Source organism: Olea europaea, unplaced genomic scaffold, assembly GCF_002742605.1.
Source record: "Olea europaea var. sylvestris unplaced genomic scaffold, O_europaea_v1 scaffold1045, whole genome shotgun sequence".
NCBI classification, from domain to species: Eukaryota; Viridiplantae; Streptophyta; class Magnoliopsida; order Lamiales; family Oleaceae; genus Olea; species Olea europaea.
This window is the reverse complement of record NW_019227790.1, coordinates 12115-29471: the sequence shown is the minus strand read 5'-3', so window position 1 is coordinate 29471 and position 17357 is coordinate 12115. Positions and strand designations below refer to the sequence as shown.

Sequence of the window (17357 nt, the reverse complement as noted above, 5' to 3'; positions counted from 1 at the left end):
GTTACAAGTTTTCTATTCCAAAAATGTGTTTAAAATAATCATTTAAAACAACTACAATTCCGTAAGGATGTTATTTTAGGTAAATCCACATAAATGGTAAAAAATCTGAACTTCTTGATTAGAGCATGTTTGGGAGTGATTTTGAGAATTAATTTTTTGATCGTTAGGAGAAAAGTGGGGTTCACTTGTGAGAGAAGAAGACAAATATGACGGTTGGAATAATGAAATAAAGGTCAAAAAATCATTTTTTTGGACCAAAAAATCACTTCCAAACAGGTTGTATATATCCGCTCCCAACATTCAAGAATCAGAATTTTGATCTCATCTATCCTTCAAAAAACTGTTGGCTGGAAATCTCTAGTTTTTGTGTTTCAAAAAATTATTTTATTTCTTTATTTTCATGTAGAAACATTTGTTTCCTTATATTTCAGGTGATTTTTATAAAAATATATTATTTCCTTATTCCACATTATTTCCATTTTTATACTGTGTCATGTACCTATAAATAGTGATTTTTTCTTTCAGTTTTGTTCAAGCAATAATTGTTGAGTTCTTGTATTTTTCTCCATATTGTCAATTAATAAAATGTCGTGCTTCCACAATTAACTATCTTTCTTAATTTCTTCACTTTTAAATATTGTTTTTCGGTGCGATCTTCATTACTTCATATTATGTCATTAATCTCATTCATTACAATTCCTCCGTGTCCAACATTTCTTTTATGTTATTTTATAAATACATCTTTAAGCACTTCTTCAGTGAAGGTTTTCTTTATTATATTGACCCATTGATAGTCTTAATGTATGTATTTTGTTAGAAAATAGGATTTATAAATCAATTGATCTGAGTTTTAAATGTGAAGATCTCCCTTTGTTTTATCCACTTGCAGACCATGATTCCGACAAGTATTTGTCTGGCCTTGGATTGGAATCCGTGAAAACTTCCTACTGAATACGATGACCACGGCTATTTGAGAGAGAGAGGTACTAAAATAAGAAGTGAATTGACAATAATAGGACAGTAAAGCTATCTTGACAGGGATAGCCAACAGATTTTGGTGTCAGCCCTATTTCGTTACCCCTTTTTTTATCCTAACTACCTAATTAGTGAACGACACGTGTCTGCCCAGATTTAAACCATGTCCCAAACCCTGTTTTTGCAGCATTTCTCAAGATAGGAACTAATTCTACTAGTCTACAAACATTTGTTGAATTACCAGGGACAGTCTGTTGTAGAATTTGTATGCTGGTTTAGGTTCAACATGACCATGTCCTTTGAGAAGTCTTTAAGTTAATCACCATCACAAGAGAACTTTTCTGGCAAAAAATGACAACATATGATCTTTATGGGTTCGTTGGACGAGCAAATGACTGCTGTCCTGATAGCATTTTCATAGAAAATCCATCAGGTTTGGAAACCACAGAACCTCATATTATCATCTTTATGAGTGCTATGAAACTTCAGATTTTCATGATCATTAAATATCTCTTGGTAATATTTGCTCGCGTTTGAATGAATCTTTTTCTCGTCAATAAATTATACTCTTGAAGAACTTATCCGTGATTAACTGCTAAGAAAGTTCTCAGTCTCCTAGAATCTATTTTCCATATCCAGCAAGAACATTTTCCTTGTGTCAGTGACACTCGTTAAATAATCTACGATCTTTTCTTCTTTCCCAGCTTTGTTTTCATTACATCCGAAATTGTTGCTCCAAGGTCTCCAGTCTATCTTAGATTTTCTCTCAGTAGCATATCATTTGTAGCACTCGTTTTGTAGGGTTTACACTACATTCACACGAGCAAGAAATTAAGAACATATTTACATCGTATCCTATAAAACAAATTAATGCAAGAAAAAATTCTCCCTACAGCAGTAAATGAAGTGGCTAAACGTGAGTCTAATAAAGAAATTTTGAGAACAAAGCACGCCGAGGAGCTTGAAGTGGTACGGTATTTTCTTTCTTGGTTGTGTTTTAGTCCAATTTATAATAGAGTAAATTTAATCAATAATCACTGAACTTTATACTTGATTACTACTTGCTTACTCATCTTTCACAGATTACTGAATGCTCACTCATCTTTTTATATAATTACTCATTCACCACTCGTCTCTTCAAATAATTGGGCGACTTTTACGACAAATTTTCGACAACTTCCGACCATAAAGAATGTCGAATTTTGATACCGTTGGAAAGCCCGCGATATCCTCTTCAATTACTACCCAAAATCTCATTATAATTCCAAGGGATTCGATTGAAAAATTGCCTTAAAAGTTGCCCAAATTTTTTGAAAATCTGCCCAAATTTTCAGATTTTTTGGGCAACTTTTAAGTCAATTTTTCGGCAACTTTCGACCATCAAAACTATCGAATTTTGATACCATTGGAAAGCCCACAATGTCCTCTTCAATTACCATCCAAAATTTTCCCATAACTCCAAAGGATTCGATCGGAATAAACCCACAAAATCAGCATCTTGAAAAGGCGAAAATCTGGACAAAGTTCGGGACGCTGACTTTGTGGGTTATTCCGACCGAATCCTTTGGAGTTATCGGGAAATTTTGGGTGGTAATTGAAAAGGACATTGTGGGCTTTCCAATGGTATCAAAATGAGATAGTTTTGATGGTCGAAAGTTGTCGAAAAATTGCCTTAAAAGTCGCCCAAAACATCTGAAAATCTGTCCAGATTTTCAGATTTTTTGGGCGAATTTTAAGGCAATTTTTTGATCGAATCCCTTGGAGTTATAATGAGATTTTGGGTAGTGATTGAAGAGGGTATCGTGGGCTTTCCAACGGTATCAAAATTCGACATTCTTTGTAGTCGGAAGTTGTCGAAAATTTACCGTAAAAGTAGCCCAATTATTTGAAGAGACGAGTGGTGAATGAGTAATTATATGAAAAACTGAGTGAGCATTCAGTAATATGTGAAAGATGAGTGAGCAAGTAGTAATCAAGTATAAAGTTCAGTGATTATTGGTTAAATTTACTCATTTATAATATGTGTAAGTATGCCCTCCAGGATAGTAGTGCAAAGGCAACCGTAGTGTGAGGGTTCGATTCCCGAGATATGAAATTTGACTCTTTGTGAACACCAGTGTATGGGCAATCTCTTGTTCCTTAGTTTGTTGAAGCACATTCCGCAATTTACCTCCTTCACGATGCTCCAGGGGCGAGGTGGGATGGGATGGTGGGGGCCCTCAAAATTGGGGTTCAACCTTTATAATATGTGTAAGTATTTTGCATAACAAAAATTAATTACTGAAAAAGAAACTCTTTAAGAAAGAAAAGAGCCTTTTTATTGAAGACAATTGTGTTATTCAGGCTTTTACTACTTTGAGATTTGGCTTTCTTGCAGTTTAATGTCATGAAAATCACTTAAATTTCTTCGTGCAAAACACTTGCATTTCTTAAATATTTCCTATGTACATTATTTAGTACTTATACTATTAAGCTTTTCTTTAATATTTTGATCAACTAAAAGTTTCAATATGGGCTTCTGATTATTATAAGATAGGATATTTGAAATGTGAACCCTGTGATTTGGGTTTTGTATCACTGGGTGTATGTTTGGTGTTGATGAGTATTGAACATGATTTAGTTAAACTTTAAATGCACTTTAATTATTTAATTCAAAATCGGGCCTTGCTTGATGTACATAATTTTTTGTTAATCAAGGTATCATCCGCTCACATGGAGTGGGGTTCACTCGAATATTTTATTATAGTGGATCCCACCCCATATAAGTGGAGGACACCTTTATGTACAAAAAATTATGTACATGTAGATTTATCATTCAAAATCACGTTAATTCTAATGTAGTATCAATTTTAAGGAAATATAATCTTTGAATATAATTGGCTGGTAAAATGAAACAGTAACTACGAACAACTAAAATTCCTTAAAAGGCCAAACCTTTTGTATGGAACTCTGGCGAAGACTACACCAACGCCTCAAACCTCCAACGACCTGAAGCTGGGCTTTGCGCTTCTGGCTTCCCTTGCTTTGAACACAAAGTAACATCTCAGTTTATATATTTATATTACATTTACTGGTAAATTTCTTATGTCTATTTTGTTTTTGACTATAAAGAAAATTCTTGTTAGTAATTAGAATCTATGGGGGGGCCATTAGTTCTTATTTAGAAGTGTTTTTCCTGGCATAGTGATTATATAGCATTCATTATCTGAATTAATATGACCGGATATAATTTTTAATCTCAGAAATCTACTAAAGTTCATTGACTTTGTAATGCTCCAAAATCAAGGAACTCGAAACATTATCAAACATGAATTTATTAAAGTTTTTAAAACAAATAATTTTAATATAATGAGAAATTCAATAAAAATTGACAACTATATATATTGATAAAACTAGTTTTTAACATGCGATTGGAATGCGAATAATTGGAATAATAATGTTATTCACAATTGAGTTTAAATCTGAAAAAATAGTCAACTGCTATTAAAAATTATAATGTTCCTAAAAATTAAAGTATTTCATGACAAGGATCCGTTGGTCCAATAGCATTTCCATCCATGGCCATCTAGCATGCTAATTTTTACCTGAAATTTGAAAATAAGAAGGGATTAGTATAACGAATTATACTTAATGAGATACTTGCTACTACACATTCAAATCAAACATGAAATTATGTATAAATTCTGTTACCAACATAAAATGAGAATTATCACCGCACTACAAATGACAATTCTAGCTAGCACCGTAAAATTACTTGACAGTTAACTAATACTCACAGATATGTTGTAAAATGTATCATGATTTCTCTCGAATGAGTTTTGAATTAAGTAGTTAAATCCATACATAACAACATATTTGAAAAGATGTAAAAAAAAAAAAAAATCACTAATAGCACTGAGCACCTACCCGTTCGAAAATGAGTGTGGAGAACAAAATTGTAGAAAACGTGATTCTCTATTGGGTAATTGCAGCAAACATATGTGCATGGCGTTGGTACTTATATGTAAACTTATGGTAGTTTGATTAGGGTTAGGATTGTATCATAACTAATTAGTGTACGTTAATATCCTAGATTATGTAGATAATGACTAATTAATTAGTTCAATTGTATTAAATATCAAATACATTCAATGCTTGAAAGATTTTACTAAATTAATTAATAATTAAATTCTAACTAAACCACAAACTTAAATTCTAGTTCAATTGAATATCTGTGTGGTGATAAAATTAATTAGTTGAAGATAAATATAATAAATTGTTATCATCAACTTTCAAAACATCCTAGTCAAATTGAATAACTATTACCTTAGGTGGATTTGTGATAATTAATATCATTAATCATGTTTATACTATTTTACTTTTTCAAAAGCTGCATTGGTCGAAAAGTCATGAAGGAAAGGAATATGTATACTTTCATTTACAATTTGTTTATTTCTACTTTGATCCCTCAACTATTAAGGAAAAATCATATAGATGCAAATTAACTATTAGGCTAGGCATAACAAATTGACTTGCATAAAGACTTGGACATGATATTCCTAATAATTGGTAAAAAAAAAAATTATATGCAACATAACTAGAAAATTCAGAGTTCTCCAACCAACCCTCCTTAAAATAATTTCATCCTCGAAATTTACCTCAGGTTAGTGAAAACTTCGGGATCTTGATACTTATCTCGTCTTCCTTTTCCCAATTTGACCCTTCCACTCCATGCTTACGTCATAACACCATTATTAAAGGAATTTTCCTGTTTCTTAGTGCGTAAATCTTTATTTCTAGTATCCCCACTTCTAGTATCCCCACTGACATCTCTTCCTAGGTTAAATCATATTGTACATCTAAAGTCTAATGGTTGATCACATGACTAGAAACGTGTAAGTATTTTCGCAACATTGGTATGTGGAAAACATTATGTATTACTGAAAGTTCTAGTAGTAGGACCAATCTATATGCCAAATCTCTGATTCTTTCTAATATATCAAATGGTCCAATGAATCTTGGTCCCAATTTTCCTTTCTTTCCAAATCTAAGCACTTCCTTTATCTGAGCTACTTTCAGACATACTTATCACCAATTTGGAACTCAAGATCTTTTCTCCCCCCATCAGCATAACTTTTCTACGTATCTTGAGCAGCCTTAACTCTATCTCGAATTTTATCCACGACTTGTACTATTTGATCAATGATCTCGAGTCCTAGGATCCTTCTTTCTCCAACCTCGTCTCAGTAGATAGGTGATCTACAATTCCTTCCATATAGTGCCTCATAAGGTGCCATGTCTATAGTTGCAAGTGTGTTTCCCAGCTGCCGTTGAGATCTAGTACACATGCTCTTAACATATCTTTGAGTATCTGAATCGTCCTTTCGAATTGTCCATTAGTCCGTGGGTGGTATACGGTGCTAAATTTCAGTTTGTTCCCATAGCATTTTGTAGACTTTTTCAAAAGTTTGACGTGTATCTTGGGTCTCTATCTGAAATAATAAAAATAGGAACTCTATGTAACCTGACTATTTCTTTAACATAACTTGTTTATATTGTTCCATGATGAATGTCATCTTAACTAGAAGAAAATGGACAAACTTTGTAAGACGATCTAAATTTACTTAGATAGCATTGTTTCCTTTAGCTGATCTCGAAAATCCTATCACAAAATCCATGGTAATGTGTTCCCATTTCCATTCCGGTATATTTAGTGGCTTAAGCAACCCTGAAAGTCTTTGATGTTCTGCTTTCACTTGCTGACAAACCATATATTTACTTACAAAGAGTCCTATTCCTTTTTTCATATTTCTCCACTAAAATATATCTCAAAGGTCTTGACACATTTTTGTACCGCCTGAATGTACTGCATAAAGGATGGAGTGTGCTTCTTCAAGAATTTCTTTCCTTAATCCCTCATTTTTGCACCGCCTAATATCTAGCGAGAGGTTCGCCATTGCATTTGCACTGATCAGTACACCGAAAGGATCACCTATACTGGTGATGAAATTTTAAGAACATGTACAGACTGTCATGCTGCTATAAAGGTGATTGCAAAAATTGTTAGTAAATAAATTACTGTTAGGGATTCTAGAATGTTCCATCATATGAAAGATGGATCTTGTTCATATGGGGATTACTGGAAAGATTGTAGATTAAGAAGCATCTATTTCCAATGAACTAATCAAATATTGTTGTCCAAAATCATTTTGAATATGAACTAGAGTCAGAATTTTACTACTTGTAGCTGATCATTATTCTTTTGTTCTACGCCTGCTGTTTTGAAAGTTCATTCCTAAATCTGTACTGTAGCTGGCCAAGGAAAGATCATCTTGAACTTATATTGCACTTTTTGGTGGTTGTTCACAGATTCATTCCTTGTCATCAATTTTTGGTCCGAGTATGGACTTTTTCTCATTCAAGCAGAATAGTCGGAATCAAGAAAATAAGATCTTTGTAGTTCTGAAGGGTTTTATGGTAAGAAGGGGAAGAGAAGATCTAATCATATTACAAATTAGCAGAAAATAAGGTGTCACTCAAATGTATAACCCAACTGTTGAAATTTGCATTGAATGTTCGATGATACGTAGTACAAGAGAGGGATCTCAATTACCAGTCAGCCTACTATTGGCAATAAACTCTGAAATCAGAGGATGAACTGCCATTAGTTACAAGATTGAGACTGCAAATGTATGCATGTATGCATATGCCAAACATGTCTATACATGCTTTGATGGCTAGCTCGTGGTTGCAAGTGGATTCACAAAACCCAAACCTATTCAGGTCTCTCTTTCGAGCAGCGCCCATGAGTATGATATTGGGAAGATAGTTGCTTCAGTTCCTATACATTCCTATGTTTGCTCTTTGCTAGTTGTTACTTCTTTGCGGGAACTGAGGTCATATCAAGTGGTTGTGAAAGTGTAATCTTGAATGGTTACCCCTCTAAGAGAGTATGTTCAACCGGCTCTTGATTTAGAACGTCCTACTCAAAATGTCAAACTGTCTTCATTGTGCTCTACAAAGTTTTGAAAATTCTTCTCTAACTGATTTTGCTAAGTTTAACTCCTTAAAATCTTGCCCTTTGTACACGTTAGAAGAAAATGATTATTAAAGGATTGAATTTCCCCATATATTACATATCGTCAAAAGGAGTACGCTCGAATTCCATATCCTCTATGTGCATATTCAGATGCAGATTGTACAAGATATTCTAGTGTTACAAATCTTCCTTTCTAGCAATGCACTTGTCTCTTAGCAGGGCAAGAAGTAGACAATTGTTTTTTCCTTCCAAGTATATATATTGTACTTTAGCAGATATACTACAGACAAGTGTATGCATCAGGTGTCATTAAAAAAGACACCACATCTTGTTCTGCTCAAGTCCAATGTTAGACTTGTTCCTTTCTATATTTTACCTTTTGTTGATCTCACACTTTATTCGCCAACTTGTCTGCAGTTTAGCTTATTAGATTATTATCTACAAATCCATGGAGCAGAAATGAAGCAGTTCCGTCTGCAGCAAAATCACTAACTATTTTGCACTTCAAGTAAGTCTTGTAGAAACATTATCAGATGACAAAATTGAACGAGTTCAAAACATGCATCAGGTGTCAACTTTTTAAGCAGCATTTTTGCAAGATTATAAAGCCAACAGCTCCACATTAACTCAAAGAGAGATAACTGGTGTATTCAGATACAACACGCTAAGGCATAACACAACGCTATATGGAAGACGAGAATTAATAATTTACATACACATGGCAATAGGCTATTTATTGGAGTTAAATGTTTTAATGACCACTGAATTTTGCATCATGTCACGACTTACTCATCGAACTTTATCACTATCCCATTAGTCAATGAACTTAGCTCTGTCATTGTCCATTATTCACCAAATGGATGGAGTTAAAAATGATGCCTACACGGAGGATGGATAACTATCGTGGCCAGTTAATTCTGTCCAACAGTAAATTTATCCGTCAACTCAATGCCATGTCATCATTTTCCGAACACGTTCACAAACCCCACCCCAAACAAAAATTAAAAATTTAAAAAATAAAACCTCAACCCTAACCCCAAATCGATTGTAATCACTACAAGAACACAAGGATCCCCAAATTGATTGAAATCAGCGGTTTGTTGGAACTGCCAACCGTGATTTGAATTGCAGTAAAGTTAAGTTTCATTTATTTCTGTAACCAATTTGAGGATTGAGCGTTTTTCTTCATCTGCTTCGTTAATTGTGGACTATTAACTGAATATCCTGGCTCCCTTGCCTGAGTAGCAGTGTAAGGGAAGCTGCTGCCAGATTCACCGTACAATCTCTGCAAACGAGTTAGTGCACTTTTGCATCTTTCCTTTTATAATCCTAATGTCTGCATTTGCTACTTCATACATTTGATGTATACCGGTTGGAAATTAAGAGGTTGATATTGGTTGGAATGCGTTTGACAGAGAATGAGTTAGTACAGCTTGCATTTGATGCACTTGACAGAGAATGATATTGGTCGGGGTGGAGTTAATCTGCCAATGGACCTTAGGAAGAATTGGTTATGTGTTCCTTCTTAATCACTTTCTCCCTACCTCATTTCCTCTCTTGCTTTCTTTTCCTCTATGTTGAGGTAAAAACATATGAATCTATTGTTCTGTTCCAGATGAAATGGATAACTTAATTCTGTTAAAACTCCACCTTTATATTTATAATTTCACATCATTCATGGGGGAAACACACACATTAGTAAACACATCTACTTAGTGAACATCCATTAAGGCATATCTAATTGATGCCATCTGATCTAAAGGTGCCAATCTGCAGGTAAAAAGTTAACCCTTCTTCACAAAAAATGCTTTTTCACTACAAATTTATGGTTTGTTTGTCCATCTGAAGGTAGAGTTGCATGTCCTCAACCTATATACTGATACTGTAACATATTGAAGAAGAAAATATGTTGCTGCATTGTAGCTTCCATTACTAATAAAGTATCCTAGTGTCCCTGTATTACATCTGGTTGTCGATGTTTTGTGTAAAATATAAACATCTATACTCCTGGTGAAAAAGGACATGATAAAAATCATGCCGGAATATATTAATCCTAAAACTTACACTTTGTTTGGATGTCCTAATTAGTGAAAATATTTCATGGTGTATCTAGTTTGTCCTGATGAAATGCTGGAGATCTGCCTTCTTATGGATAATTTATGTGCCATGCCTTCATCCCCCAACAATTGTTAGGACCATACTTGACAGAAGCAGAGTTAGCAGCATTGCTGGAACAGGTTGAGAAAGAGGAAACACGTGCCATGTGGTGTGCAATGAGTCAAATAGAGGAGGTATCGTAGTTGTTGATACTTTGTTATTCACCCAATTACAAATTGACACATCATGAAAAATTAAAATTGATGCTAGGGTTGGAACAAAATTGATGACAACTTTAATTTTTCATAATGTGTCAATTTGCAATTGGATGAATAACAATTTGATAGCAGAGCTCAACACAATGAATATTTGTTCAACCCCTTTTTGTATTTATATAGTCACATGACTCGTGATCGTATTCTGATGTAGTCAATTAATACTAGACCAGTGTTATTCGACAACAGGTACAAAATTGTATGGAACTCACACCAGAGCCATGAATTCACAAATATGTGGCGATATTTATGAAAATTGGGATGATGAAGTAAAGGTACCAACAGCACGGAAGCATCCTTGACACAGTGTCCTAATTTAGACATGCTCCTAATCTAATTCTGTACACTTACTTCTGCTCTAAAATAAGATACCAGTTCCCTGAGCATGTGCAATACAAAGGAAATATAATCACAAACTAAATCCAACACCGTGAAGAGTAATATTACATGCTAAACACATGATTATATAAACTTAAGCCCAGAAACTAAATTTCAACTACAGCACATGAAACTTCCTGATTGTTAAACTTCCCCTGTATAATAGGGATAGATACAATAGTGCACAGAATTATTCAAAGCCATTTGGGAATAAGAACCCATTTAACTCCACATACCGCTACAAAAACGATAGTACCTCTTGAAAGAGCTGGGACAAAGACTGTAGCTCTGTCATCACACGTCCTGTCGTAGCTGCCAAAGTATTCACCATAACTAGAATCAACCAACTAGTAATCTCAACCATTACAAGAATGTATAGGAGTAAATTGCTAGCATACTGCAAATAGGCCATCTTATTTCGGCTATTCACCTCAGCTAGAATCAATCGACAAGTATTCTCAAGTTTCAACCATTACAAGAATGTGGGGTAAATAACTGGAACGGGGTAAATAGGCCATTCACCACAGCTAGAATCAATCAATCAGTTAACTCAACCATTACAAGAACATTTAGTAATAAATTACTAGCATACCACAAATAGGCCATTTTATTTCCATTATTCACCCCAGCTAGAATCACTTGATCAGTAATCTCAACCATTACAAGAATGTGGAGTAAATTACTGCCCGCGGCAAATAGGCCATTCACCACAGTTAGAATCAAACAATCAGTCATCTCAACCATTACAAGAACACTAAATTGTAAATTACTTGCATACTGCAGATAGGCCATTTTATTGTCGTTATTCCCCACGGCTAGAATCGATCAACCAATAATCTCAACCATTACACAGACCCAATACGTTTAGGGTTATTAGATCCTAAAGATTTCTATCTTTACATCTTAGCAGTTTCTTGTCCAAAAAAAAAAGCCTAATTAACATCAAAGTTGCAATCGAGACGAAGAAAATCCAGCACTTTTAACTCTGTAAAAAATCTTTAAACTTCTTCATATTCTGGATTTAGCAATATAACTCAGTAAAAAAATCTTTAAACTTCTGCATATTCTGTATTTAGCAGTATTCTCGTGCAAACACGTAATTGATAACTCCTAAATTCCATAAAACTTTTTCAGCTTACGTTGTAATCAACATCACACATTTTGACACATACTACTGTCCGCCTATACCATTACAAAAACGATAGCACCTCTTCAAAGAGCTGGGACAGAGATTGTAGCTCTGTCATCACACTTTCTGTCGTAGCTGCCAAAATATTCACCATTGCTATAATCAATCAACTAGTAATCTCAACCATTACAAGAATGTGTAGGAGTAAATTACTTGCATACTGCAAATAGACCATCTTATTTCCATTATTCATCTCAGCTAGAATCACTCGACCAGTAATCTCAATCATTACAATAATGTGGAGTACTAACTGAAATGGGGCAAATAGGCCATTCACCACAGCTAGAACAAATCAATTAGTAATCTCAACCATTACAAGAACATTAAATAGAAAATTACTTGCATACTGCAAATAGGCCGCAGCTAGAATTACTTGACCAGTAACCTCAACAATGACAAGAATGTGGAGTAAATTACTGCCACGCAGCAAATAGGCATTCACCACATTTAGAATCAATCAATTCATAATCTCAACCATTACAAAGACCCAAAAGGTTTAGGGTTATTAGATCCTAAAGATTTCTATCTTTACATCTTAGCAGTCTATTGTCCACAAAAATTAAAATAAAAACAGCCGTTTAACATCAATGTTATAATCTAGACAGAGAAAATCCAGCACTTTAACATTGTAAAAAATTTTAAAACTTCTGCATATTCTAGATTTAGCAATATTCTAGTGCAAACATATGCAATTAATAACTCCCAAATTCCATAGAACTTTTTCAGTTTCTGTTGTAACGAACATCATGTTAAGATTTGCACCGTTCTTCCTCAACTTTAAAATACAATTTGACGTGAATTTAAGCAATTGAATTCTTAATATTCATACAAGAAAAGAAAAGGGGCCTCAAGCAACATTCTGATAGGTTCTAAGGTACTTCAACAAAAGAAAAAGATAATTATTTACTCCGGTTGCAAACCATCGTTCAAAAGTTTTGCCTAAACGAAATTCAGCATAGCAGGAAAATTTCACATAACTCTGCAGCTTAGTAAACAATTAACTGACTTACCAGCATTTTATTAACTATTTTTTGTGTTTTACAACTCCAAACTCAGCTCAACTTTCAATAATCTCCAGCTAACTAGTTATAGTAGGATCTTAAATCAAAGATAAAAAGGTGGTGTAAATTCTTATCAATCAAACAAATTCTTCAAATCAAGAAGCGAAAATTAAAATACCAACGATATACACACGTCCACTACCTTAAGTATTTCACGAAATCTTAGGAATATGACATAAATACCAGAGAGAGAGAGAGAGTAAACTGAATTTAGTATAAGTCATCTTATAGTTGAAAATTTCTAGAAATAATCCTAATTCATCAATGTCCTGTTTCCCAATAAAATCATTAAAAAAAAATCCTAAATGGGTCTACAAATTTCAGATTCTCAATAGAGAAATTAATCAGTAGCAATCAACTAAACTAAACCAAACCAACAGCAAAGAAAAAGAACCCTAAAATCAAAACAATAAGGTCAATCAGGATAATCAATCAAGAAAAGTATCCAACAAGTAATCAATTTAGATATTTAACAAGCTTAATTCCGAACTCAGTTATACAGTAGAGTACCTAAATAAACGCCGATACATTTCATTTGCAGTAACGATCTGCCTTTTTCTTGACCCGGTCATCTAGCGCTTCTTCAACGGACGTCACCTTAGCATTCGGATCGTAACCGAATTTCTTAGCCTCAACCGGGAATAACTGATCGTACTTCATCTTCTTCGCAGCGTCAATCGTGTATATATCCGAATTCGAATCAGCATTTACAGTAGTTGGTTCATCCTCCACGAAGTCGTTTGATTCTATTTTGTTTTTCTTCTTCTTTTTCTTCTTGTCGATGGGCTTGTCGCGGGTGGCGAGTGCGCCGCCCTTGAAGATTAATCTTCCGCCTTTAACCTTCTCGTACGCCTCCGACATTACTAATCCCCAATTCTATGTGGGTGATCGATCGGTCGATTTTGTATAGGTTTTCTAGGGTTTTGGAACAATATTCAACTTTGGTTGAAATTTGAGAGAATTGTAGTGAATGGAAACACAGAGGAACCCTCCGACTCTCGATTAATTGAATATTTGAAAGGACACGCTTTTCCTCCTTTTAAAATAAATGAATAAATAATCGTCGAAAGCTTATCTTTTAATTTCTACACCATTCCTTTACTATCAATTGAAAAAATGTTATAAAATAGAGATGGAAAAAAAGAGTAGAATATCGATAATTAGTTCATTTGATTGTGAACCAAAATCTTAGGATTGCAAGATTTACAATAGTTGTCGTAAATATGGTTGTAGTGATATAATTGTCATTCACTAATAAACATATAATTTGCATAAAAAAAAATTCCTATTTTATTTGACCTTTTGTATTTACTAGTCAACAATGATATGCACACAGGGATAAAAAAAAAAAAAATAGGGTTTGGATCCTAATGCCACGTGTCAACAGTAAATTGGACAGTTTAAAAAAAAAAAACTCGTTTCCAATCCTAGGATTTAAACCCAGGATGAGCATAATTATTCTTTAGCATCGATTTGATTCCCATTCTTTTGCCCAAAAATGAAAAATATGGCATTTATCAATCACATCAGGCCACTATATTTGACCTTCTATCTCGTATGTAGATCCCGCAATAATTATATTTTTCATTCTCATTCTTACAAAAATGAGTACCAAACAGAGCCTTATGGCTTGTTGGATTGGGACCCCAACTGACATGAAAACAGATAAAATCAATTTGAGTTAATTGCAACCCAAAATGAACTGGCCCATTTTTTTTAACCAAAATTGACTCAATATGTGTCTATTCGATTTCAATATATTTGATTAATGTATTTCACTCAAACTTTACACACTATTTAAGCTTGATATTTAATTAATTCCTACAAGTTTTAGAGCATTTTAAAATGTGTTTTGATGTTATGATATAGGTAGACGAAATTGAAAGAAAAAAGCAAAAGTTGGCAAATTTGGAAATATTGGCTAAATTGTAAGAGATCAAAAGCTTGAGGACTAAAGTGTAAATATTTAAAAGTTGTGTCGAACCTCATGATAAAGATTTGAGAGTGTCATGAGTCAATTGGATGAAGAAAGATGTTCAAGAAATCAAATATAATCAAAGTATTATCAGACATCAATTTTCAACTGAAAAAATTATGCTTTGAATTTTAAGTCTCACATTTAGACTCATTTTTGACATAGCAAGCGATCGAATTGAAAAATGATATCTAAACCAAAGTTGTATCACTTTGAGTTATTTTTCCAATGTATCTTGAATTATCTCAATCGAATATCAAGAGAAGAAGTGATGCCAAAAATATTGAAGGAAGTACAGTGTTATCTTCCACCAGAAGTGGGCGCCCTAGTGCCCATGCTATTGAAAATAATAGAATTCGCAACGCCGCATTGCGGGAAAAGTGTTTTTGATGTTTTTAGACTCTTTTCTTGGATCGATTCAATCCTAATTCATCCAAAATTCCAGATGCTATAAATATAACCTTGGAGATTTCTTTTCAAAAAGAAAAATGGGGGAATTCTATTTTACAATTCATACAATTCAAAGAACAATTCAACGAAGTAACAGGGGCTAATATCAAGGAATCAAGCGAGAACCACGAAGAACATCAAAAGGAAAAATCAATTTCAAGCTTCAAAAGAGTTTTTCCTTCTTCTTCTCTCTATATTATTCATTAATATGCTTAAATTTAATTCTTCTATCATGAGCTAAACATCTAATATAGGATTTGATTGTAATCAAAAGTTGATATTACGATTTAATTTTATTATAGTTATTTCTATTTGATTTTTCACATATGTTTAATTGTGTCATAAAATTAATGCTTTCAATTAATTGGCCATTAATTGTAGTCAATTCTAGCATCGGAGAGAGGGGAATTTAGGGGGGTTACTCCATAAAAAAATCATGAACTTGATAAATTCTTGATTTTAATTCAGGATAGAGATATTGGAATCGAAATTTAGGATTAAATTCTAGTAGGCACTCGAGAGAAAGGAGATAAAGATATTATGGTTTTTTGCTTTTAAACATGAAAATTTTGACTAGAATAATTTATCATAATTGATAATTAGATGAACTCATTCCCTATGCCTTTCTTATAATGATTTATTCGTATAAATTGCACTCCTTGAATTTCTCACCATATTCACCTTTAGATTATGGTACTTAGTAAAAATTAACTCCATTACTATATTATAAAAATTGAGACCGTCCACTTGCAGTATAAGTCACAGTATAGAAAACGCGTGACAATATTGGTTTGGTTTGGCCCAAATCAATATAGAAAAATGAAGAAACTTACACATAACTTAATAAAAATAAAGAATTTTAAAAATACTTCACAACTTTTTAATTATATCTAAATCTCTTAATTATATCTCCACCCAACATTCAAAAATCATAATTTGATCTCATCTATCCTTCTTCAAAAAAGTATTGGCTGGAAATCTCAGTTTTTTATATTTCAAAATATTATTTCATTATCTCTGATTTTTGTTTTTGTTGACAAATTTATTGATTTCATTTCATTAAAATTTGAAATATTTGTATTTATGTTTAGTTTTGTACATTCTAAACTTTGAAGATTTACTCTCTTAAGTATATTGTCTTTACATGAGAGACAACTTTGATCACAATCTCATACTTCAGTTTCGCAATAGGCAGCATGTTTTGGGTGCAACAATGTGTCGTATTTGTGATATTTTATGTTACGTTATACATGTTACATTTTCAACAACACTATGAAATAAAAAGTATATTGTGATATGTTATCTTCAATTTGAATTATGTTATATCGTCATACATTATTTGTGATTTTTTGTGATAGTTAACGTCATTCGTTCCATATGTTGCAATTGAACCTTCTATTTACATACTATGTTATGTTACAATGATTGATTGATTATGAGTTCTGCATTCTGATATGTTATAATTCTAAAAACTAAAATTTACAAAACTAAACTCTAGATGAAATAAAAATTAAAATTGTTGAAAAATGAAAATTCTAAGAAAAATATATTTAAATGAACATAAATAAAAGTTCCCATTACACATCATTAATTTTTATTTTTCATTTTCTATATTTTGCCAACTCAATTTATTATTTATTTTTATTTTACTATGTAACGAAAAAATATTGTAAAATTCACTAACTTTAAAATTATTCATCAAACTAAATGTACATTTTAATTTTCTATTTTGGAAATGATTTTTCAGATTGATAAATTAAAGCGTATTTTAACAATCTTAAAACCGACCCTCAAAACAAAAAAAAAATTAAAAATGAATTCAGACTCAAAATAAAAAATCAAAACACAAACTAAATGGACATTTATGTATTCATCGTGGAAAGAAGGTGGTCAAGTTGACTCAAGGGTGTCAATTCGGCTTGTCGATTCGAACGGCCTG

At 33.0% G+C, this 17357-nt stretch overlaps 1 protein-coding gene across 1 annotated transcript; it reads right to left on the bottom strand.

Annotated features, from left to right (window-relative positions):
* Positions 1-10639: 10639 nt before the first annotated feature.
* Positions 10640-13989, bottom strand: LOC111372892. The gene is made up of 2 exons (XM_022995311.1): positions 13504-13989; positions 10640-11055 (listed from the first exon to the last, which is right to left on the bottom strand). The coding sequence occupies exon 1, from the start codon at positions 13852-13854 to the stop codon at positions 13525-13527; it is 330 nt and encodes a 109-aa protein (XP_022851079.1). The 5' UTR covers positions 13855-13989; the 3' UTR covers positions 10640-11055; positions 13504-13524.
* Between the last annotated feature and the right edge of the window lie 3368 nt (positions 13990-17357).

Coding starts and splice junctions, on each gene's coding strand:
- LOC111372892 (XM_022995311.1), bottom strand. CDS start 13,854: ATGTCGGAGGCGTACGAGAAGGTTAAAGGCGGAAGATTAATCTTCAAG.